This window comes from Melitaea cinxia, chromosome 23 (genome assembly GCF_905220565.1).
Source record: "Melitaea cinxia chromosome 23, ilMelCinx1.1, whole genome shotgun sequence".
In the NCBI taxonomy this organism is placed as follows: domain Eukaryota; kingdom Metazoa; phylum Arthropoda; class Insecta; order Lepidoptera; family Nymphalidae; genus Melitaea; species Melitaea cinxia.
Window position 1 is genome coordinate 9,047,237 of NC_059416.1, and position 26,319 is coordinate 9,073,555.

General features: G+C 32.8%; 2 protein-coding genes across 2 annotated transcripts; both read left to right on the plus strand.

The window, feature by feature from the left end:
- Nucleotides 1-117: 117 nt before the first annotated feature.
- On the plus strand, nucleotides 118-18,120 carry LOC123665112 (DC-STAMP domain-containing protein 2-like). The gene is made up of 12 exons (XM_045599457.1): nucleotides 118-536; nucleotides 8,684-8,834; nucleotides 10,469-10,628; nucleotides 11,868-12,098; nucleotides 13,168-13,381; nucleotides 13,892-14,045; nucleotides 14,778-14,946; nucleotides 15,458-15,625; nucleotides 15,870-16,013; nucleotides 16,555-16,654; nucleotides 17,433-17,555; nucleotides 17,626-18,120. Exons 1-12 carry the CDS (start codon nucleotides 118-120, stop codon nucleotides 17,708-17,710), a joined length of 2,118 nt encoding a protein of 705 aa, XP_045455413.1. The 3' UTR covers nucleotides 17,711-18,120.
- A 46-nt stretch (nucleotides 18,121-18,166) lies between these two features.
- Nucleotides 18,167-19,784, plus strand: LOC123665113 (inactive protein tyrosine kinase pTKL-like). Its single transcript, XM_045599458.1, has 3 exons — nucleotides 18,167-18,944; nucleotides 19,141-19,231; nucleotides 19,405-19,784. The coding sequence occupies exons 1-3, from the start codon at nucleotides 18,210-18,212 to the stop codon at nucleotides 19,782-19,784; spliced, it is 1,206 nt and encodes a 401-aa protein (XP_045455414.1). The 5' UTR covers nucleotides 18,167-18,209.
- Nucleotides 19,785-26,319: the final 6,535 nt, after the last annotated feature.

Sequence of the window (26,319 nt, forward strand, 5' to 3'; positions counted from 1 at the left end):
AAGTGATTACTATTATTATGCTATTATGAAATTAATGAAATAAAGTGAAAACACAATACTTATGAACATTATTTCGTAAACTACGCAATTACTAACTTTCATTGTAATGCAATAAAAATGGCGTACTTTACTTCGCTCTGGAAAGCGAGGATAATAGAAAAATATCGACAAGAATACGAAAATGAAAAGTTTAATTCACTACTAACTTCAAAAACAGAAATACCACAAAAGACAATAATGCAAAGATGGCGATGTTACGGACAGAATACCAAACGAAAAATGACGGGACAGTTAAAACAGTGGTTTCCGGACGGTTCATCAGTATCCAATTTGTATTTCTATTTAAAATCAGAACATGCGCTACCAAGTTTCGTACTGAAGAGTTTCTTTGGGTTTTTCGGTGGAATTATGTTAACATATCTTTGCTTTATATTCTTTGTATTCCAATTGTCGATTTCGCTCTTTCATGCGACTATTATGAGCTCTTTTATTGGTGTGTTGCTCACGCTGGGACTAGCGTTCAGTTGCAGAATGAGGTAACTAAATATATAACTTATCTTAGGGATTATATTTCATACATACATATTCAAAATATGGTTGTTAGAATACACGGTAGGCATTACTTAAATTGCATTTATTTGTTTTTAATACATCAGTCTTAAATGCAACTTAACGATTAAAAAAAATTATATATATTATTTACTTAGGACTAAATTAGAGAACACATATTAGAGAAGCAAGATGTTCAGTTTTAATCATTCGAAATACATATTGCTTGTGCCCTTACTTGTAATTGTACAAATATTTCTTTCTAGTCTAGGTATCTGCCCCAATGTGCTTTGAAGAACACATTAAGCTGTCGGTCCTAGTTGTTATCATAGACGTCTAATCGTTACTTATAGTAGGAAATATCACCGCCAACTCGCAATGTAGCAGCGTAGTGGATTAAGCTCCGACCCTTATCCTACACGGATAAAGAGGCCTATTCCCAGCAGTGGGATGTTACAAGCTGAATCGAAATTTGGTCAGGTTTAGGTACTACACTCAAGATAAATCACAGTGCATTTAAGTAGCGAAAAGGGAGACACCCATTTACATAAATAAATAAATTATGCTGAAGCTCACTGATAAACATCAGAAATGCATTGACCTATATGTTCACTGCTGATAAAATGTACCTCATAAAGTTTAGTACATTAAAAATGCACTCATTTAAGGATTTTTTTTAGTTCTGTTGGTGTTATGTTATAGCTGATTAGTTAGTATATCTCTTCAAATAAAGGCTTAGCTCTTTCATCAATTAACACTAATTTACCAAACGCATAAGTATCAATTATCAAGCGTACTTTGAACACAGTTTGCAACAGTACAAAATCTTGGCTATTTTAGCTGATTGAATAAAGTTGTGAATAATATTTCAAGTAATTTAATTAAAGAAAATTTGTATTAAATAAAATTTTGTATACATTAGCTTCCTATGATAGGTACTATCTATACCTAATATTGATTTCATATATTGTCCAATGTATATTGGACAACATACCTTATCTACTTTAATTACCACTTACCATACCTATCTTTTGAAATCAAAATTTAAAACTATTAGCCTTAATTTATTGTAGGTAAAACTTCTTTAAAATCAATTTTTAAAAGTAAATGTTGAAATTCCATACTGTCACCAGTACAAAATTAACGATCACCCACAATTGCCACGACTATCTTTTGTGGTATCCTGTGGTATCTTTGTGGTGTTTACTTCGAGTCAAATCATAATCCATATTCTTAATCTGTTTTATAATCTATACTCTTAAATATAATATCCATGTTCTTAAATTCGTAAAATGGGATTACCAAAAAATATCAATTAAGATACTAGCTTCATCTAGCTGTATATTTTTATTATATTGCGTATTTTCGTCTTATTGCAATATTTAATTATTAAACGATGGCATTTAGCAATAAAAAAAACCGGCAATAATAAACAAACTTGATATTTTCAAATAAAAAAAAATGATTAGCGATGTCTTGGCCAACAATAATACAAATTCAAAGCCACGGCGCGGCGGCGCCTTATGTTGAACGCAACGATTCAAAAACGAAACTAGGGTTGGAATCGATTCAAATCAACACGTATCTCGTAATAGTTGTATCTTACTGTTACATCTGAATGTCTAGACTAAGTTAGATAATATAACAAGAGTAAAAATAAGATTATAAAGTGGCGCTGATATCTGACGTGTTACGACAGGCGCTTATTTAATATAATAATAAGCAAGTAAAATTACAGTACAATTCAGCCTGTAGCATCCTTCTTTCCCCGTGTAAGAGAGGCTGAATCTACCACGCTGCTCCGCTGTGAGTTGGCAGATATATTCCCTACTTGAAATAATCGCTATCAGGTGTATATAACCGGAACCGACAGCTTAACGTGTTCTCTGAGGCATGCTAAAAAGCCATCATACAACATGTAACATTCATTAAAAAATACCTACAATCGAATTGAGAACCTCCACTTTTTTTGGAAGTCGGTTAATAAGCAGGTAACAGGTATGAGCACCCCCATGGGTAAAATCTGAATCAAATCCATTTCTAACTGATACGAGTATCTATCTACCTACTAATATCTATACAAATAAATAAAATTGGAGTATCTTTGTAATATTAAAATAATCGCTTTTTACTAAATGCATATGGATGTATACACGGTACATATACCAAAACATTTTTTACAATTTTTGCCTGTCTGTCTGTCTGTTTGTTCCGGCTAATCTCCGAAACGGCTGGACCAATTATGACGGGACTTTCACTGGCAGATAGCTGACATAGTAAGGAGGAACGTAAGCTAATTTTATTTATTTTACAATTCTGCGACCTAAACAATAACTTTTTTGTTAAATTCCGCGCGGACGAAGTCGCGGGCACAGCTAGTGTATTAATGTAATATTACTAAACAAACTGTATTGATCGGTGTCACAATTACTATACTAGCGGTCGTTCTCCACCTCTCTTTTCAAATCGAAACGACTTTTCTCAGCAAACCTTTACACCACAATACATTTTGAAAACAGGGGTTGCCAACTTTTTTTAATTCAAAAATGTAAGTTTAATAGCATGGTCTTCTCTATTTGTATATTACATCTTTATGATGTAATTTACGTTAAATTAAATACTTTTATAATCGTATTCTATATATTTTTCGTAATCACTCAGAAGTGGTCTGAAATTTCCGATCACCATAGGTTGAAAATCTCTGTCCGCCTCCTACCAGTCGTCGAGAATGTTCGAGAAAATTCTATGAATAACCCGTGTACCGTTTTATTGTTGGAGCCATTTTCAGACTATTAAAATTTTAATGGCTTTGCTACGGCGAAACTAAGTAGGTAGTATAGTAGAAACGCTTTTACAGTACCATTTAGTTTTAGTAGTAACGGCAAATAATGCCACTCGTATAAATGAATCTACCATACCTACATTCAATATTTTGAGAAATTATTTGAAGTGTGTATCTTCTACTTTTTCGAAGGGGAGCTTCAATAATATAAATTATTATGCGAAAATAATTTGTAATTTACTAATCATTTAGCTTTTTAGTAATAAATAACGAATACAATGCACAACTTAAGAACTAAGTATTTACAGATAGTTACTTCAATGTATAAACCACTAGCTGACGTTGTTTTGCCATATTATTAAACCCCTTAACCCCCCCCCCCCCATTATAACTTAGGTGCATAAAAAATAGCGATGTTGGCCGACTCTCAGACCTACCCGATATGCACACAAAATTTCATAAAAATCTGTCCAGCCGTTTCGGAGGAGTATTTTAGGAATAACATACCATTCTCGAGTTATACGCTTAGCAACATTCATTTTTATTTATATAGAATAACTGTAGTACAAATACAAGTATAAACAATCAACACTCAACTAACTTTTGATGATAAGTGTTCTTCTAAGGAATTAGTTATCTGATTCTAAGCGCCTAAGTTTTACAGACCAAAGTTTTGTGAAATTATGCTTTATTTATTACTGGGGTGGTAACTTTTTATTTCGGTGTTTCTAAAGTATGTACTAATATTACCTATATACCTATTTACAATTCTGAATTAGTTACAAACTGTGGTTACAAAACTCATTAAGCTTTTTACAAAGGAAATATAAATATATGAATCCGTCTAATCATAGACCGGCAGCATAGTTGCGGCAGAATAATAGAAATAATAAAATAATACTTTAATAGCCCAACAGAAGTGAAATTCATCGTTTTACTAATGAAATAAATCAAGATTCTAATTTATCTATAATATATATAAACGCGAAAGGTCACACGAAATCTCCGAAACTATAACACCTACGAACTTGAAATTTGGCAGGTAGGCTCCTTATAGGACGTAGACATCCGCTAAGAACGGATTTTACGATACTCAACCCCTAAGGGGGTAAAACGGGGGTTGGAAGTTTGTATGAAAGTCCTATGTTTGTGTAGTAAGAGACTTGAAATTTAAAATGTATATGCTCTATAGATGGTGAGAAGGTGTCCAAATAATGTATCTTTAGAAATCAACTCCCTTTTGGGGTTAAAACGGGGGATGGTAGGTTGACTCACTCATCACAAAATCTTCAAAACTGTAACAGCTATAAACTTGAAATTTGGCTGGTAGGTTCCTTATAGAGCGTAGACATCCTTTAAGACCGGATTTTACGAAAGTCAACCTCTAAGGGGGTAAAACGGGGGTTGAAAGTTTGTATGAAAGTCCTATGTTTTTGAAGTAAGAGACTTGAAATTTAAAATGTATGCTCTATAGATGATGAGAAGGTGTCCAAATAATGTATCTTTAGAAATCAACTCCCTTTTGGGGTTAAAACGGGGGATCGTAGGTTGACTCACTCATCACGAAATCTCCAAAACTATAACATCTACAAACTTAAAATTTGGCAACTAGGTTACTTATAGGACGTAGACATTCGCTAAGAACGGATTTTACGAAACTCGGTCCCTAAGGGGGTAAAACGGGGGTTGGAAGTTTGTATGAAAGTCCTATTTTAAATGTATGCTCTGTAGATGGTGAGAAGGTGTCCAAATAATGTATCTTTAGAAATCAACTCCCTTTTGGGGTTAAAACGGGGGATGGTAGGTTTACTCACTCATCACGAAATCTCCGAAACTATAACACCTACAAACTTGAAATTTGGCAGATAGGCTCCTTAGGGCGTAAACATTCGCTAAGAACGGGTTTTACGAAATTCGATCCCTAAAGGGGTAAAACGGGGGTTGAAAGTTTGTATGAAAGTCCTATGTTTTTGAAGTAAGAGACTTAAAATTTAAAATGTTCGCTCTTTAGATGGTGAGAAGGTATCCAAATAATGAATGTATCTTTAGAAAGTAACTCCCTTAAGGGGATAAAACGGGGTTTGGAAGTTTGTATGAGAGTCTTATGTTTTTGAAGTAAGAGACTTGAAATTTAAAATATATGCTCTATAGATGGTGAGGAGGTGTCCAAATAATGCATCGTAATCTATACATATAAAAGAGAAAAGTCACTAGCTCACTCATCACGAGAACTCAAAAACCGCTGGATGGTCTATCCATCCAGGTTGGACAAAGATAAAATTTGGCAGGGAGGTAGATTATAGTTAGCAGACGTCCGCTAAGAACGGGTTTTACGATATTCCACTGCTAAGGGGGTTTAATTGGGGTTGATAGTTTGTATGAAACATATACAGCCTGAAAATAAAACTAAAAATGTGGTGTATAGAGAGGTTTTATAAAAATAACTATTAAATTATACTAAATTGTGCCTTTTAAAAAGTTACTCAGTTTGATATGCATTTCAAGTGACTGAAATAAAAAAATAATTTGCGTTAAACATCTTAATAGTAATGTATATCTTCATAACCATGCGGACGTAATCGCGGGCAACAGTTAATTTATTATAAAACAAAGTTCCCAAAAGTGTATGTGATCGATTCGCTCAAAATTTACTGAACAGATTTTCATGCGGTTTTACCATTGGAGAGAGAGCTCCACCATTGGCAACAGGAAGGTTTACGAACCGGCTAAGCTAATTTTGATGAGAATTTCACTGGAAGTTTGCCGGGAAAACTTTGTGACACACTAATTTCAACGCGGGCGAAGCTGCGGGCACAGCTAGTAACATATATTCACAATTATTTGTACACTTCCTAACCGCTTTTCTATGCGCTGTCCTATACCCAAAGGTTGTCTGGAAGAAATCGCTCTTTTAGCGATAAGACCGCCTTTGTACATCTTCCTCTAATTATTCTACTTTTATTTGTATCTTTTAATGGTGTGCAATAAAGAATATTATTATTATTATTCACTACAAAATATAGTATATGTTCATATTTTATGGTTCATCCATTAAAATCGTACTTATTAGCGTGATCCCAGCGAATAATATGGCCTCACAGGCTATGTTATTCACTCCCTCACGACCCCCCACCTCCCCCACAAGATTGCCCCGTCTAGACGATTCTGTCGGTCGTTTTTATGATGCATTGAATACAGTTACTCGACTATAATATAGGCGTCACTTAATAATATTAGCGATAAGGTAGACAAGCAAATCAATAAGAAACGCTTTATTCTTGATGTAGGCATGACGTCACAAGTCATCTGTCTTTATTAAGGCAATCCAAATCTTACTGTGTAATAACTCCCACGCTAAAAGTAAAGTTGAGTACCTATATCTATTTTATGAAGTTTATGAAGTTTTCTGAAGATTTTTTCGCCAGATACTGATGATGCAGATGACTGACATTCAGAATCAGTTTCACATTAACTACAATTAATTTATTAAAAACTAATATAATTTGTAAACTGTTGTTTGTAACTTGTTTCTTTTGATGACGCGTTGGCGCAGCGGTCATAGACTGGCTGGACGTTTGTACCAGCCATATAGATGTTTGTCGTGGTCTGGGCGTTGTGCTTGTGTATTGTGTGTGTTTCCGGACCCCGACACAGGAGAAAATCCTACTGGGGGCCGTTGAGTGTTAAGCGTTTATTTATTATTATTACTGTAAAATAGCTACTTGGTGGGCTCGTTGGGGTGCTTCTGAAGTCTAATCTCGAATACAGATATTTATACCTCTTTAAAAAGTCTATTGGGATTGTTCCTCATTGTTAGGTCACAGCAGGAATTTCCTGCTCAAAATATGGAGCAGCCCGACTAGGGTAAGTACCTCGACCTTACAGAAGATCACAGCAAAATAATACTGTTTTCAAGCAGTATTGTGTTCCTGTTGGTGAGTAAGGTGACCAGAGCTCCTGGTGGGATTGGGGATTGGGTCGGCAACGCGCTTGCGATGCTTCTGGTGTTGCAGGTGCCTATAAGCTACGGTAATCGTTTACCATCAGGTGAGCCGTACGCTTGTTTGCCGACCTAGTGACATAAAATAAAAATAAAATAAATAAAAGGTGAGTTGAATTGACGTCAAAATCAATTCAAAATTATTATTTCAGTAAGAAGGCGTAGTGATTGACACGTAGAGTTTGTGGAAATTATCGAACATGGTGCGAGTAATAGGGTCATGTATAGTTTCCACTGTTTGTATTCGTGACTTCGTTCGTGATTGCCAACTTATTCATTAATTAAATTCCTGCTTCAAGTAATATCGATCTATTACTTAACGTTAAGATGCCTGTAAATTCTTAACTTTCAAACCGCAGATCTGGAAATATTAATAAGGCAATCTATACAGAAAGAATAAATGTAATATCGCGATATGTTAATGCATTATAACTATATTGTTTTCATGTTAAGAAAATATAATGACGCATTTTTGTTACTAAGCTTAGTCGAGTCCCTTGACCAATCAAATCATAGTAAATTAGAATGTATGTCTAAAAGGCTTAGTTTACACTAGTTAATCTAAAAGAAAACATTTTTGGCTTCAGTATCAATTATAAAAGTACCTACAATTTTTTTCCTAAACATCTTAATTCACAAGAGCTGCTTAATTTATTATATGTTATGGTTAGTGGTTGTTTTGGTTACAATATTTTAGTATGTATTAAGTAATAAACCTGTAATGGTAGTATATTTATAGCAATAAATAAATAAATCTAATATATAAAATTCTCGTGTCGCGGTGTTTGTAGTTAAACTCCTCCGAAACGGCTTGACCGATTCTCATGAAATTTTGTGTGCATATTGGGTAGGTCTGAGAATCGAACAACATTTATTTTTCATCCCCCTAAATGTTAAGGGTAGTCCACACCTAATTTTTTTTTTAATTTTTAGATAAATTATTATTTTTTTTATTATCTTTTTATGATACAACATTAAAAAATACATACAACCCTAAATTTTCAACCCTCTACAATCAACCCCTATTTTTAAATAGCGTTTAGCGGCAAGACAACGTTTGCCGAGTCAGCTAGTAAATAAATAAAAATCTTCAATGTAAGAACTTAACCCTTTTGTCGATTTATTGTGAGTATAGATTAAGACTTATTTAGACAACAAAAAATAGGTAATTTGTAACTACCTAACTTAACTGATCTCGTCATTCATGGTATTATTGATCTGTACAAAATTACATAAATGGAAAAATTGTGGAAAAATTCAGAGGATTGTTACAATAAGGAGTTTCGAGGACTTTTTCGAGCATTAGGTAATTTATAAGATATAGTTCTGCTAATTAATATCCTCTTCATCAGGTGTCTGGTGTTTCTGCTAATCCCGCAGCTATTTTCCCGCGTCGGTCGCTACACTCTGACGTGCTACGCTCTGGTTCTCATACTTACCGGCCCCGCTACGAATACTTTCAGGAATTCCGAAGTTTTGACCGAGTCAATGGCGTGTAGTCAGGTAAAATTTCAGCAATCATTTTATTGTTTTCTACATTTATCGTAGTAATAAGTCGTTTTTATGTTTAGTTGACTTTTTTAAATATTCATCATATAAAAAACGATCGACATTAACGTTTAGTTCTGAAGAACATGAAATTACTGTATCGGTAATACATTGATTTTGAACAATCTACACAATACGATTATAGGAATTAATAAAAAAAATTAATATAAATCAATTAAGTGCTTTCCCACTGCAAAACCGGTGCTACGTAAACTGAAAATATTTTAAACAAAGAAGCTATTTTAAAATTGAATTTGCAATTATTTTCCTTAATTAAACATATTGAATAGCTTTTTTTACTTTATTTGATATTTATAGGCATCAGTTCAAGTCGTTAGCTTGCAAAAAATGTGTTGAAAAAATAAATACAACTAGAACAAAGAATAATGTTCTACAATGTAATAATAACCTTCAAGTTGCAATTCGACTACTTTACATTTATAATAGTTTTAGGGCTGTTATTGACTACAAGGATACGTATATATAGTATTATTACTTTTACTTTATTTTTAAAGAATTTAATGTTGACAATTCATATCAGTGGTCGTCGGTTATGATCTTAGTTATACATATAGATATACAAAATGTGTTATGCTACTTGACTGTAAAATTCTAATGTTGTACTCGTAATATTTGTTCTTATACACTCTTTAGAAATCTTTAACGCCATGTAAGTCTTAAAAAACTTTGATCGTATATTTGAATTAAATAATTTTTGGTTATTTGAAGTGAAGGCTTTACTTCAAATTTGCGACGAAAAATACGTAGACATGGATCGTTAATACTGCATTATGCTGCCGTGCAAAACGAAATAGTTTTATCGCTTCTTTGAATTATAGAGTTCTAGGTACGAGTATATTGGTTAATATGTGAATTAGTTTGAGATTATTACTGGTTTAATACAAACTACTGGATTCACTTCAGCCAATCGCAGTCCACTGCTAGACATAGGACTCCACAATTTCGCACCGAAAATGGCGTGAACTCATGTGTTTTGCCCATAGTCACCGCGCTGGGCAGGCGGGTTGGTGAGCGCGGGGCTGGCTTTGTCGCACCGAAGACGCTGCTGTCCATCTTCGGCCTGTGTATTTCAAAGCCAGCGGTTGGATGGTTATCCCGCCATCGGTCGATTTTTTAAGTTCCAAGGTGATAGTGGAACTGTATTATGCCTTAGTCACCTCTTACGACACCCACGGGAAGAGAGAAGGTGGCTATATTTTTTGCGGCCGTAACCACACAGTCCTAAAAAAATAAAAAAATAAATTACATACAATTAATAAGAATTTATAACGTGTATACTTTTCGGTTTGTTATATGACCGTGTATATGTCGTTGCAAAATCATAACTGGCCACACACATCATGGATTAATTGTTTGGCCATTTTTGGCGCAAACTTGTTGAGGCCTATGTCCAGCAGTGGACTGCGATGGGCTGATGTGTGTATGTGTGTATATGTAAAAATTTTAACTTTTTCTCCCAGATACCTTAATATTCAATTTTGTATTGTACAAAATACAAAACAACACATACATCAATAAAATGTTTTTTAATATAATCTTAGTAAAATAAAATTTTATTATATCTCTAGGAACAAATAAAAACGATTGCTAGACACTATACAGAGACCATCAAAAAACCTTTCAACGCAATGAAGGAGTCTATAAAGTTAATGGTGGATGAGATGAAACGAGTCACTTCTAAAATGAACAGGATTATATCGAAAATAAGTACATTGGCTATTAGTATTGGTAATTTTATTTCTATTTTATTGAGTGATAAGTTATTTGTGGTACGTTTAATTTTATTTAAATATATTATTAAAAGTAAATAATAGAGGCATTTATTCTTTATGAATAACTCTATACAAATAAATAAAATTGGAGTGTCTGTTTGTAATATTAAAATAACTGCTTTTTACTAAATTCATATGTATGTTATACACGGTACATATACCAAAATAACATTTTTTATAATTTTTGTCTGTCTGTCTGTCTGTTGTATATCTGTTTGTTCTCGCTAATTAATAATAAAATTGAAGTGTGATTTCAAAATAACTGTGCATTTTGAAGTGCATATAAAGATATTTGGACGATACCAAAACACAAACAAACGATTTTAAAGTTTTGTCTGTCTGTCTTTCTGTTTGTCCAGGCTAATCTTTGGAACGACTGAATTGATTTGGGGTTGGACTTTAACTAGAAGATAGACAAGACTGTAAAGCAACATATTGTAGGCTACTTTACTACTTTTTATCCCGGAATTTTTGCGAAATCGGGATCTTGTATACACGAGAAAAACCGCATTTATCGCGCCCGAGTATATATGTAGATAGATAAAAATAATCGAAAATTTGCTATTAAATGCGATAATTATTGCGAGCAAATCTATACATCTACTCGTCATCTCTCATATTAAGAAGAAAAATTTGTTTGTTTGTTTAAACGCGCTAATCTCAGGAACTACTGGTTTTAATTGACAAATTATTTTTGTGTTAGATAGTCCATTTACCGAGGAAGGCTATATTTTCCCTCAAATTAATGCGGGTAAAGAACAATTGGAATAGAAATACAAATTAGAGGAAAAACGTTACGAATAAATGCAAACTTTACGAGTTTTCGTAGGTTTTAATTGGTCACACAAATAAATAGTTAAAATTCCAAAGATAAAAAAAGACAATTATGAAGGCATTGAACGATACACGATGTAATAACTTGAACTTTTATAAAAAGTTTCAATCTAAACAATGAATGAAAGAGGGCCTAAAATAGGGATAATTTGATCACAATGTAAAAGACAATAAATAATTCATTACTTTTTAAAATAAACATAACAAATTAAATGGAAAAATTCATATTTATTATTCCGAGAAGCACTTACGTTTCCATAGCGTTATAACCTTCCGGTATCGATTTGCAATTAATGCAATAGAAAATTACATACTGACATCATTAAGGCGGAACAGAGGACTTGACATACATTTCTTTCAGGAGACGTAATTCAATCATCATATTCTTGGTTGAATTCAATCGTTGATATTTGCACTCGAAAATTTGGAACTCCATACGATCATTGTGTTGAAGCAATCAACAGAGGAATGATGAATTGTAGGAAGAGCTTAGGAAAAGATCTTGCTTGGCTTTGCAACGACCCCGCTGCAAAGTCAGCGTGTTTGACAATGCAAATGAATAAGTCTATTTGTATTGTTCCCGATTACGCGAGTACTTCATTTTCTGCTACAATTAAGAGAAGTAATAATTTTTGACTACTGCTTAAATTTAACATTGCAGATATATTGGGACTATGGGATTGACGACGCCTTGGCGCAACGGTCACAGCACTGATTTGTGACTGTTGCGCTGGCAGTTGCGGGTTCAAGTAGTTCAGATGTTTGCCGTGGTCTGGGTTTTTGTGCAGTCCTTATGGGTCTTTCCACCGTGCCTCGGAAAGCACGTTAAACCGTCGGTCCCGATTGTTATCATGTATACCTAATAGCGATCGTTACCAATAGTACGGAATATATCCACCAACTCGCAGCAGTGTGGTGGATTAAGCTTTGTGTGGATATTACAGGCAGGGTAGGTACAGGTGATATATTGGGAATATCATACTTTTATAAGATCCTTTTTTACGCGTTGGCGTAGATGATAGATTTTCGAAAGCTGAACGAGTATTGAAAAATTGATTGATTTGATAGAAAAAAAAAAATGAATCAGGTGAAAATCTTAAAACATTGAACAGAGTCTCGTCTTATTGTTTATTACCATTTGTAATTTGATAACACATTACTATTAGAAATACTTCGCTATTATGCCTATCTTACATTATCTTTACTTCTATGGTTTCGCTACTTGGCGACTATGTTTCAACTTAATATTATGTGTTTTAAAAACATGGAAAATATAATGGTGGAAAGATTCCGTATATTGTAGTCTTAGAGTTTATCTATTAAAAACATGCTTATTTTAACATGCTTTTTAAGTTATACTTCTTTTGGCGCGTTAGGGAAAAATTATGTCATAAAAAATAAAAATTAAATAAATAAAATAAAAAATAAATAAATAAAAAAAGACACCCTGAAGTTAGTCAACGAAAAAGAAGTTGGCAACGTGAAGTTAGCTCGCCAATAAAGTATAACTTCCTACATGCGCACATAAGTACACACACACTTTTTTATTGCTTATTATATATTATTATGTTTAAGTATTGACATATACGAATATAGTTGATAATTTTGATACTTATTGTTATTATACAAATACAAATGAGTAATATGTCCTTTGTTTTCAGGAGTCAGAAATTATATTACTCGCATCAATAGTACATTCTTCGTCAACGCACAGTTTCATCACATCTATTCCTACAGTAGCAATGATAAGAGCACGCCCAGTCAGATTGCTGCTGGTATCGTCACTGAGATCAGGAAAAGGGCTGATCCTTTGCTGACTTGGTTGTCTTGGAGTTCCTGTATCACCAGCTTGTTTTTATTGCTTATTATTTTTCGGTTACTAATTTGTTTTGTGATTGTTTTTTTTTCTGTTTTATTGAGTAACAAACTAATTTCTGTCATGTGTAAGTCAATGGAAATATCTAATAGACTTAAATGAGCAGATTATAATTATTAGTAACTAGCTGCCCGGACAGATTTCGTTCTGTCAAACGTTATAGTAACATTTTGCTTTAATTTTTTTTTTTTTTGTATAAAACCGTCCATGCCATAAGGAACATACAAAAAAATAAATTAGCCGAATTGGTAGAGCCATTCTTGCATTATGCGCTTAACAACAATTATTTTTATTTATATAGATAGTTATTGTGCTACTCGATGACATACATTTTTTTTTTGAATTTTAAAATAATTATCATACACAAATGTAACTAATTTGTCACTATTCAAGTTTTGCTTATGCACACCGTTTTCTAATAATCATTGATAGCTTCTAAGCCACAGATTGTTTGTTGCCTTTATTCCATGGCGTGTTTGTTTATTATTTAAAGTAAATACCAATTTCAGGGCTAAATACTATCAACATATGTTCGAGACACGATCTCGCTTTGACAACATCTATGTCACTAAAGAATTACGTGAATTAGATTTTAAACGATATAAAGAGGGGCGTGAAACCGTATTACCCCTGAACAGACGAGAACAGGCCAAATATATTTGCGTTAGTTTTTAATCAAATTTCTATGTTATACTAGTCGGGCCCTGCGCGCTTTACTACGATTTTTTTTTGGTCGTATCAACTCAGAAACCTTTGTGGGCTCATGCGCGACACTTTGCTGAAGATAATGACATAATCAAATGCATAGCTTACAATTCTATAAAGGACATACAGATAGACATTCATTTTTATACATATAGATGATTGCTAGTGTCATACATTATCACTTATAGTGTCGATCATATAACCCTGGTAGAATGTACAATATCTAAATAGGATAGCTCCAGAGATAATAATAAATAGATTAATAAACGCCTTAAAGTCATCGTCGTCTAGTAATATAAAAATTCTGTATTTGAGGTCTGAAATATCTGAGCACGACTGACATCTTTATGGCCTGTGCAAAAATTTGTCGTGACATAGAATCCTAAATCATTACCGCAACCACCAGTTGCTACGACTACACTGTATGTCTTTAAAATTGCTACTCCAAATCAATTTCCTTAAAAAAATAATCATTTGACGTAGTGTATACCTATTTAGGAGCAACTGTATGAGACTTGTTACTTGGTTGTTGTTGTACTGCAGTTAGAATTTCATACTATAAATAAAGACATTCTGTAGTATATTTAATATCAGCATTGCACCCGTGCGAAGCCGGGGCGGGTCGCTAGTACAAAATATAAAATGTTATTGCACAATTCATATATTTACTACAAAACTTATAACTTTTAGATTTCATCATTCCGTCTCGTTTCATCAGAGAAGATTTATTTGACTCGTTCGATGGTTTTCATGGCAATTACAACTTTCAAACTCTCGATACACATGGTGGCTGATTACAGTTTGTATTGGGTTTTGATGACGATACGTTATCATGGCGAAAGACAGACGCCTTTTTCACGTTTGTATAATATTGTCTGATGTTTATAAATGTGTTTTTGCTCACGATATAGAAGTGCAAGCATTACAGATAGCTCCTAAACATAAGAATTTAATTCACCGTTATTAAGTTTTCGTTATAAAGCCAAAGTAGGTATCTTTATATGATCGAATTTAAATTCACATGCACTTAATAAGACTTTATTTATGCTTCTGATACAAATTGTAATATGTTAATTTTTTGATAATTAGACTACTTATGAATTATAATCTCTTAAAATGAGACTAATGCAACATACCAAAAAGTTTAAGTTTTCGCATTTATTTAGTTGATATATGTTTGACAAGGTAATTACATAATAATACGTATATGGAATGAAATGTAAATAAATATTATCGAAGTCAAGCGTAAAAGTTCAAGCAGTTAGTTACTGTTTAAAAAAAATAAGATTTATCCGAAATCGGGGACTCACATTGCCCTTCCTAAATAATGTTTGCAAAAGTTTTTGTTCCTAAAATAACGTTTATTTCAGCTGGTCCCTCCGACGCTGGCGTTTATGTATCAGGAAATGGAATAGTTCGAGATTTTATTAGTTCGTTATTGAAATCTATAACATCACCATTCCTGTCACGAAAACCGACAACTGTAAATTGCCTTCCTAACCCATTTCCACCTGACTTACAACGCTATGCTCAAATCGGTTAGCATTTTATAATTAAGTGTGGAATATCCACAACCAAATCCACACTATAATTGAAATCATAAGCTTAATTCACTAACTTTCTTCTTAATATCACCAGAACTTTTATTGTCAACCACTTCGTTGTCCTCCTATAAACTTTAGGTCTAAATTAAATTTTGCAAGAAATGTATTGTCATGATTTTGAATCCTCATCTAGACCAGACTTTCATAAGTAATATTGATTATTTTTTTTGTTTTATAGCTATACTCATAGTTTTTCTGTGGTTCTTTGCATTATTTGAACCGTATGGACTTCGGTTCCGTCATGTTATTATGGGACACTACCAACCTGATCGGGCGAAGACAAGAGCTGTCTGGCTTTACAATCATATATTGAGGACTAGAGGTCAATTCTCTTAAAACTTTAATTAAGAATCGAGTAAAAATTCCACTTTTTTTCAGATATTAATAATTATAAATAAATATCTACACAATACACACACGGTCGTCTGTTCTTAAAGTAAGCAACCCAAAGCTTGTGTAATATTGTGTATATAACAGCCGACTGGTATAGCTTCATTTTTTTTTTTCGATCAACATACTTATAAATAATACATGTATAGATATATAAGTAAATATTTATATTACACTCAGACTCAATGTGGGAATCGAACCTATAACCCTCGAAGCAGAAAGCAGGGTCACTACAAACTGCGCCAACGGGCTAGTCAAAATAATATATCTATATGTTTCTAGTTCTAAATATTTTTTAACATCAAATTTTTTTGTCATCGAAGATTCCGCATTTTCCGATGGCTTGTAGTAATGACCTAATAGTGATATTATCACAAATTTTTTAATAAATGTTAGAATAAATAAATAGAACGTATATAATACATGAAACAAAAGTTGAGAATAATTAGAAAATCGACTTCTTCCTTTTGCAGCTAGTTTTATGAAGTTTGCTAGGAGAAAACTCCACCGTGAATATAAATATTCGTCGGACGAAAATCTAACATTTCGTTACTGGATAGATTCTATAATGCCGTAAATAAAACTTATAGTATTAGTCACTTTTTTTAAATATCATATCAAAAATCGACCGTTCCAACGGCGACGCTATTACGTGTATGCTGATACATGAGGTTATGATGGCGCCGCGGTCGTTTAGAACCGAAAATAAAAACGTATCAAAAATTTCGATCTAACGGGTACATAGTTCCATAGCTTATTGGCTAAAGCACCGACACGGTCTGTCGGAGATGCAGGTCCCCGCTGGAACGGTCGATTTTTGATATGATATTAAAATAAATCGTACGAATTTATAGTAGTAGTATTGTGTTCTTTTTCCTTATTAAAACCTAGTAATCAATATTCCTTCAAACGATTTTAAGATGCTGGTGTCTCAGATATGTATTTGGTACACTTCCGAAGAATCTTCATTGCTTATTGTGTAGCACATTCGAAGAACTGAGTGACTCAGACACGAAATTAATAAAGTATTGCAATATAGTCCAATTTACGTACTGATTTTTTACTTTTAATTTTTCTAGTGATTGCTTCATTTGATGTAACATATATTGTATGTTTACATAATATTGTTGTTACCTAACAAACTAACCAGCTTATAGATAAAATTTGCTAAAGGTAGCAATACATTTGACGTACATTACTTTCTCATTTACTTTATTTAGACTCGTATATACGTAACCACCAGATACATTTTTGGTAAACTAAAAAACCTAAAGCATAACGTGACTCATGATTAATAAATAGATAACATAATTATGTGATAGAATAAGTATACATATTTAACTGATTTTAGCTGTGAAACTTTGAAATGTCCAGGAGTGTACTGCGTCCGATGCTTCTCTGATATTGGTCGTTTATGCACTATTTGCTTATCACCTAAAGATTATGGTGATATGAGTGATGTCAGTTTAGAAAAGTAAGTTAAACTGTGTTATGCATTAACTATAATATTATTTTTAATGTCACAAACTGTATTTCCATTTTAGAGGTTCATCTGATGAAAGTGATAGTTCTGATGAAGAAGCAGACGTAAGTTTAAAAAAAATTCCATTGTCCCCTAGATTGCAGTAATTGAGTATGTCATAATATTCAGATTAAACAAAAGAAGCTGAAAGGAACGGAGAAAGAGAGACTAATTAAGAAATCCAATCCAGAAAAGACAAGTATGTGGAAAACGTCATATAAACAAAGTTATAACGAAAATAGTCAAAATACTTCACTTTTATCAAGTCATGAAAAAGACAGAGATATGGATAAAATACAGGATAGTGCGAATGACTTAGAAAAAACTGTAGCTGTTGATATGAATGATGTTACAAATAAACGACAAAGTAGAGTAAATACTGAGTTTTCAGCAGCATGTTTTAAGCTCCCACATGAGAGTAATTGTTTTCAAAATGAGGAAATAAGATCAGAAAAACTAACTTCCGGGAAAAAATTGACAAAGAAATTAAAATATTCTAAAAGAAGCGGTAATCAAAGATCTTTTGAAAAATTAATAAGAAACAGAAGGGACCAAAATTTATTTAAAAACAAGTCAAATGTCCGAAATCATTTTAATGAATATAATATGACTAATATTATATATCGGTGTCTACAATTTCCGCAAAATTATAAGCTTATATTGAATTCTTATAAAAATATATCAAAAAATAGAAAAAAACGTAGCGCTAGTTACAAAATTGGCATTGTTACGATTTTGAAAAGAAGAAGAAGAATTAAAAATAAAAGAATGAGAAGAAAGAAACAAAAAGCAACATTTAACCATCAAATCGAAAAAAATAAATCCCATACCATCAAAAATGCCTGTAATACAATGACCTCTCAAAGTAAAACTTGCATAGATGTAAACAAAGATGATATTTCCAGAAATTTACAAATAAATTGTAAAAATATTACCAATAATTGTGACACTGATAAAGCAAATAAAAAAATTAAACATTTGACGAAACATAAATATACAATGGAAAAAAGTTACCAAGGCATAAAAAGATTTCTTAAGTGTTATTCTAGTTATATTAATGGAATGTCTGACTCCAAAAAGAAATATAAAATACGAAAATATCAAACAAAAATAAAATTGAGTCGTCATATGAAAAAGATTAAGTCTGACTTTGGTAATCAAAATGGTATTAATAGAAGAGGTAAAGGTATTCAAAGAAATTATGGAATATTTGCTTATTTATTGTATAGATTTAAAGTGAAATTTTGTAAAGATTATTTAAAAAAGAAAGCAGAGTGTGATTTAGCCATTCCATTAAAAGAAGACGACAATGAAAGAAAAAATAACTTACAGGGATTTCTCGTAAGTATCAAGCGATATAATATTAATCCTTTATTCGAGAGATCGAACAAATCAACATAAGCGTGAATGAATTCTCTAGACCGAAAAACTATATATTATTTATTTATTTATATAAATGTTATAGAAAAGATGAAAACAATAACCCAAAAAAATGTATATTTTAAGACAATTATCACATCTATGTGCATATTTTCAGGCTAACAAAAAAGATTTTTCGCTTCGAACAGAAGATAATTCCTTAAGTGCAGGTTACTTTTATGAAAAATCAATGATTAATGAAGTAAAAAGTAAGAAGAAACTTTAACTTAAAATATTCTGCGCTTAAAATACCCACAATTATTATAATCTATATTATTCAAAATTCTTTTGGAATGTCTTGAGTATATAAAATTATTAGGTATTTATTATACAGGTTTATAATAAGTTACCAGTTTTTTAAGTAATATAATTTACTTTAAAGATCTTGAAGCGAAAGATTCGAAACATAGTAATTTATGTAACACTGAACAAAAACAAGAAATAATTTTTAATACAACACAGACTATTGTTTCGTCAGAATCAGATGAATCAGTAAATGCGAAGATAAGGTCTTCATCTGAAATTAGTGAAAAACGTAGTATAACCGTAAGCACGTTTTCACTAAGCTATGATACAAGATCAGAGAATACCCTCACTAAAATCGTTGATTTTGAGCATTTTGCAAAAGAAATAGGAACTAAAAATAATAAGATAAAAGTTAAAGCTGAAAGTAATAGAGGAATATTCAAAAATTATTTACTCTTGAACGCCCGAAGTCTTAAAAATGATTGGTGGAGTCCAATGCCTAACAAAAGAATGTAATGCGATTTAAAAAAAAATAAAGTATTGGGTAGAAGAAAATAAAATATTGTCAGGTAGTCTACTACCTAGTACCTAGTAGTAGAATTTTATTGCTATAAAATGTATTTGCGTGTGGTAGGTTTCATCGCCTTGTCCTATAAAGAAATGTAAAATCAGCTCGGTACCTACTGTTTCGTTATCACGTTATATTTGTCTTGTATATTGTTAATTAAATGATTAAATATATAAATATTCTACTAAAGTTTTATTATTTTTAAAAACAAAAATTAGAAAAAAAAATAGAATCAACACATTACTAATTCTACAAATACATAAAGAAAGCTTTTTACTGAAAATCACTTAAAGAACCTTATCTTTAGTTTCTTTTATTCATACGAAATACTTACCACCTTACTTTTTTGCGATTTTCCTATAAGTCGACTGCTTAAAAACAGATTTCAACCCCTTTATGGAACCCCTGACAGCAACTTCGGGAATACATACAAATAATACCAAAATATATAAATAAGCCGTATATATAGCCACCAAGACTCACGGGGGGAATCGAACCCACAATCCCTGGAGCAGAAAGCATGGTCGCTTCACACTGCCCCAACGGGCAAGTCAAGCAAAAGTTAATTTTATTCCCTTGGTACATCCTTCTAGATTTAAGAATATATTTATTTAGACCGTATATTTGGTGAAAAGAAAGTTTGTACAATTTCTTACAAATATTAAATAAGCACACATAATGTATGTATGGTTATTTTTTGTGATGTTATATGTTTCTATTGCATGTATTGTGTTTTATTTTCTTTCTTTTCCAATGTTATTGATACATAAGTAATATAATATATTAATAGATAGGTAATTGAGGTAGACCACAGCAGTTTCTTGCTTAAAATTTGGAGCAATCCAACCGGGGAAGCACATCAGGGTAACAGAAGGTCACTGCTAAATAAACTGCTCTCGAGTAGTCTTGTGTTCCTGTTCCGAGTAAGGTGGTCAGAACTCCCCATTCACTCCAGGGTAATGCGATGCTGACCATAAACCCAAGGTTGTGGTCGAGGGCGCGCTTGCAATGCTGCTGGCTTAAATTACTCCGACATCTTTAACAGTTATCGACTACTTAACCCAAAAAATCCTAAGCAAATTATACTCTTAAAACTTCCTCATAAATAGCTATTGCAAAAACTATCAGTGTGATATGCATATGTGTAGCTTTTCATATATAACAATTTCACAACCATACATTCGTCAAATATATATCATATTGGTTGCATTTCATGCGAACATTATCATATTACATTAACAGTAAAAAGTCCACATCACTATTTCTTGATGAAATGCTGCATTTTATTTTCGTTTAATTATTATAATATTATTATTACTTTTTAACCGACTTCAAAAAAGGAGGAAGTTACTTAATTCGACCGTATATATATATATATATATATATATATATATATATATATATATATATTATTATAATATATATATAAACGCGAAAGGTCATTCATCACGAAATCTCCGAAACTATAACACCTACAAACTTGAAATTTGGCAAGTAGGCTCCTTATAGGACGTAGACATCCGCTAAGAACGGATTTTACGAAACTCAACCCCTAAGGGGGTAAAATGGGGGTTGGAAGTTTGTATGAGAGTCCCATGTTTTTGAAGTAAGAGACTTGAAATTTAAAATGTAAGCTCTATAGATAGATGGTGAAAAGGTGTCCAAATAATGTATCTTTAGAAATCAACCCCTTTTTGGGTTAAAACGGGGGATAGTAGGTCGGCTCACTGATCACGAAATCTCCGAAACTATAATAGTTACAAACTTGAAATTTGGCAGAAAGGCCCCTTATAGGGCGTAGATATCCGCTAAGAACGAATTTTACAAAATTCGACCCTTAAGGGGGTAAAAAGGGGGTTGGAAGTTTGTATGAAAGTCCCATGTTTTTGAAGTAAGAGACTTGAAATTTAAAATGTATACCTTATAGATGATAAGAAGGTGTTCAAATAATGAATCTTTTGGAAATCAAATCCCGTTTGGGGTTAAAACGGGGGATGGTAGGTTTACTCACTCATCACGAAATCTCCGAAACTATAACACCTACAAACTTGAAATTTGGCAGAAAGGCTCCTTATAGGGCGTAGACATCCGCTAAGAACGAATTTTACAAAATTCGACCCTTAAGGGGGTAAAAAGGGGGTTGGAAGTTTGTATGAAAGTCCCATGTTTTTGAAGTAAGAGACTTGAAATTTAAAATGTATACCTTATAGATGATGAGAAGGTGTTCAAATAATGAATCTTTTGGAAATCAAATCCCTTTTGGGGTTAAAACGGGGGAGGGTAGGTTTACTCACTCATCACGAAATCTCCGAAACTATAACACCTACAAACTTGAAATTTGGCAGATAGGATTCTTATAGGGCGTAGACATTCGCTAAGAACGGGTTTTACAAAACTCGACCCCTAAGGGGGTAAAACGGGGTTTGGAAGTTTTTATGAAAGTCCTATGTTTTTGAAGTAAGAGACTTGAAATTTAAAATGTATGCTCTGTAGATGGTGAGAAGGTGTCCAAATAATGTATATTTAGAAATCAACTCCCTTTTGGGGTTAAAACGGGGGATGGTAGGTTGATTCACTCATCACAAAATCTCCGAAACTATAATACCTACAAACTTGAAATTTGGCAGGTACGTTTCTTATAGGGCGTATACATTTGTTAAGAACGAATTTTATGAAACTCTACCCCTAAGGGGATAAAACGGGGGTTGGAAGTTTGTATGAAAGTCCTATGTTTTTGGAGGAAGAGACTTGAAATTTAAAATGTATGCTCTATAGATAGTGAGAAGGTTTTCAAATAATGTATCTTTAGAAATCAACTCCCTTTTGGGGTTAAAACGGGGGATGGTAGGTTGACTTACTCATCACGAAATCTCCGAAACTATAACAGCTACAAATTTGAAAATTGGCAAGTAGGTTCCTTATAGGACATATACATTTGCTAAGAACGAATTTTATGAAACTCGACCCCTAAGGTGATAAAACGGGGGTTGGAAGTTTGTATGAAAGTCCTATGTTTTTGAAGTAAGAGACTTGAAATTTAAAATGTATGCTCTATAGATGTTGAGAAGGTGTTCAAATAATGTATCTTTAGAAATCAACTCCCTTTTGCGGTTAAAATGGAGTATGGTAGGTTGACTCACTCATCACGAAATCTCTGAAACTATAACAGCTACAAACTTGAAATTTTGCAGATAGGTTCCTTATAGGGCGTAAACATCCGCTGAAAACGGATTTTACGAAACTCGATCCATAAGGGGATAACACGGGGGTTGGAAGTTTATATGAAAGTCATATGTTATTAAGGTAAGTGACTTGAAATTTAAAATGTATGCTCTATAGATGGCGAGGAAGTGTCAAAATAATACATCGTAATCTATATATATAAAAGAGAAAGGTCACTGATTGACATCACGAGAACTCAAAAACCGCTGGATGGTCCATCCATCCAAGATGGACAAAGATGAAATTTGGCAGGGACGTAGATTATAGTTAGTAGACGTCCGCTAAGAACGGATTTTGCGATATTCCATCGCTAAGGGGGTTTAATTGGGGTTGATAGTTTGTATGAAACATATACAGTAGCAACAAGTTCGCCTGATAGGTTATTCATACTGCAGCCTGAAAATAAAACTAAAAATGTGGTGTATAGAGAGGTTTTATAAAAATAACTATTAAATTATACTAAATTGTGCCTTTGAAAAAGTTACTCAGAGTGATAAGCATTTCAAGTGACTGAAATAAAAAAATAATTTGCGTTAAGCATCTTAATAGTAATGCATATCTTCATAACCACGCGGACGTAGTCGCGGGCAACAGTTAGTGTATTATAAAACAAAGTTCCCAAAAGCGTATGTGACCGGTTCCCTCAAAATCTACTTAACGGATTTTCATGCGGTTTCACAAATGGAGAGAGGGCTTCAAGAGGAAGGTTTACGGAACGGCAAAGCCGATTTTGATGAGAGTTTCACTGGAAGTTAGCCGGGACAACTTTGTGACAAACTGATTTCAACGCGGGCGAAGCCGCGGGCACAGCTAGTATATATATATATCTTTCTCTACCCAACCGACCGACCGGTAGGGAAGTAACTGCATTTATCGAAATCGAAAATGGACGACAAAAAACTAATTGAGTTTGTACGATCATGTCCAGCTTATAAAAATTATTTATTGTAGTGAAACTTATTTATCGACGTACGGGACAAATCTTATAGTTATTACTGAAATTGATGTGATTTTTTTTTATTGTTAACCGAATTCAAAAAAAGGACGAGGTTACACAATTCGACCGTATATATATTATTTTAATGTATGTTCGGGGATAACTTCGTCGTTTATGAACCGATTTTGATAATTCTTTTTTTGTTGGAAAGGAGATATCCCAGGTGTGGTACCATGATAAGGAAATTAGGATCTGATGACGGGATCCCAGAGAAATCGAGATAAACCTTTGAAAATCCGCATAACTTTTTACTGGGTGTACCGATTTTGATGATTTTTAATTTAACCCTTAACTACCTACCTCTCTTTTCAGTCACATAACTACCTACTAGGAGTGTCTCAGACCTCCTGCATTTTGAAGTACTTAAAAAAAACCATGACTCCAGGTCAGAAATTAAAATCGAAAACGTTATTTTTATATGTGTTTATTTATAATTAAGTTATAAAACTTTGGAACATTTGCTTTTATTATTCTTAAAACTTAGTTTCTTTCTTGACTTCCAAAAAAACTAAAAGACAACATATTTATTGTATTGAGATCAAATACTAAAATTTAAAAAATAAATAAATTTAATCATAAATTTTCCATAGTATGGTAAAACCGGGAGAGATGCCCCAGTGGGATAGGTGCCTCGTGTTCTAAAAACCTAACATCCCGAACTCACAAATAAAAATTAATCGCATAAGTAGGAGTCGAAGTCACCCAGTACCTCAGATATCCACAGATATTCGTGTGGCAAGGACGCGTTTGGTTCGTGTGTGTAATTTTCTCCGTGGCGAAATTTACAAACACGTCAAAGTTTTAAAGGTTAGTATTTAAGGTTGTATAATTTTATAAATGGTAATAAATTCCGTTATATTTTTTATCACGTCTATATACTGGGTCATTGAGTCTGCATATAGTTGTAAATAGATGCTATTTTGTTTATAATTTATTTAAAAAATACATGGGCATCTATCCCAATCACAAAGGATAGTTGCCCTGATTTTTTGAGGCCCTTAGGGGCATCTATCCCTTCATTCACCATATACAGAGTAGGTTTATATGTATAATTTTTTTTGTGTCTGTTATATTTTTCATTATGTATTAAGTATATTTATGTTTGGATGTTTTACTGATTCTAGCAGAACTATGCCACGAAAATATAAAAGAAAGGAAGGAATGCGAGCTCGAGTATGTTCTTGGACCATAGAAAACCTACAGTCAGCTTTCGATAAGAAAGTATGATTGTGCAATGTGCATGTTGACACTTGATATGAATATTTTAGACCAACAATTAAGAATTTATACTTTTGTTGAATAAATGCTTGTAAAATTTAATTAAATTAATATATATATATATATCATATTGTAACTTAAGAATTTATATTTTAGTTAAACAAAAGCTCTAAAAATTTATTTAGGTATAGTAATCTGTGTGATATAAAAATTATATTCTAATAACAATTAAAAGATATAAAAAAAACACAAATTTTTTTTCATTACTATGGGCCATGTTTTTTGGAGACAATCGATGTTTTAGGAGTAGAATTACCTAACATTTGGTTTGTTTTTTCGTTTACACGGCTTAAAGGGCATCTATCCTACTCACTATTTTCAAGGTGGGGCAACTATACATATAGGTAGGCATCTATCCTCAAAAAAAAGGGTTCACGAAAAGCTATATATAATCTGCATTGGCTAGGTTGAAAAAAAATAGTCATGATTCAACATAAAGGATTGAGCTAGCTATATTATTAAAAATTATTCGTAGTAAAATCATATTTTTAAAATTAGGTGGCTATTTCAAAAAGTGAGGCATCTATCCCGGTTTTACCCTATAATAAACAAACTTAGCGAAAAACAAATTTTCTTCAAAATCGCAACATTTTGATAAAATTGCAAAGGTTGAAGATGATGTTTGGCGGTTATGATTTTTCACGACAGCATAAACATACCATGTGATAACACTCCAGACAAATAGGATTTTTGCACCTGAAACATAAATATTTGGGTTTTCCTTGTTTTACGCCCTCTTTTTCCTGCACGGCGTTATGTTGGAATGTTCTGGCCCGACTAGAAGTGGGTGTCGATGACTAGCGAAAACGATCTTTGCCGAAATAATTCTTCTTCCGAAATCTTGATCGTAATCTAAACAAGGGAATGTCATCATCCAACGAAAAATATAAAATTGGCAATGTTGTTAAGAATTTTCTACTAGATCTGCTTCCTTATCGCCTTCTATTTCTGAATTTGATTCAGCATCACAGTGCAGTACAGGACTT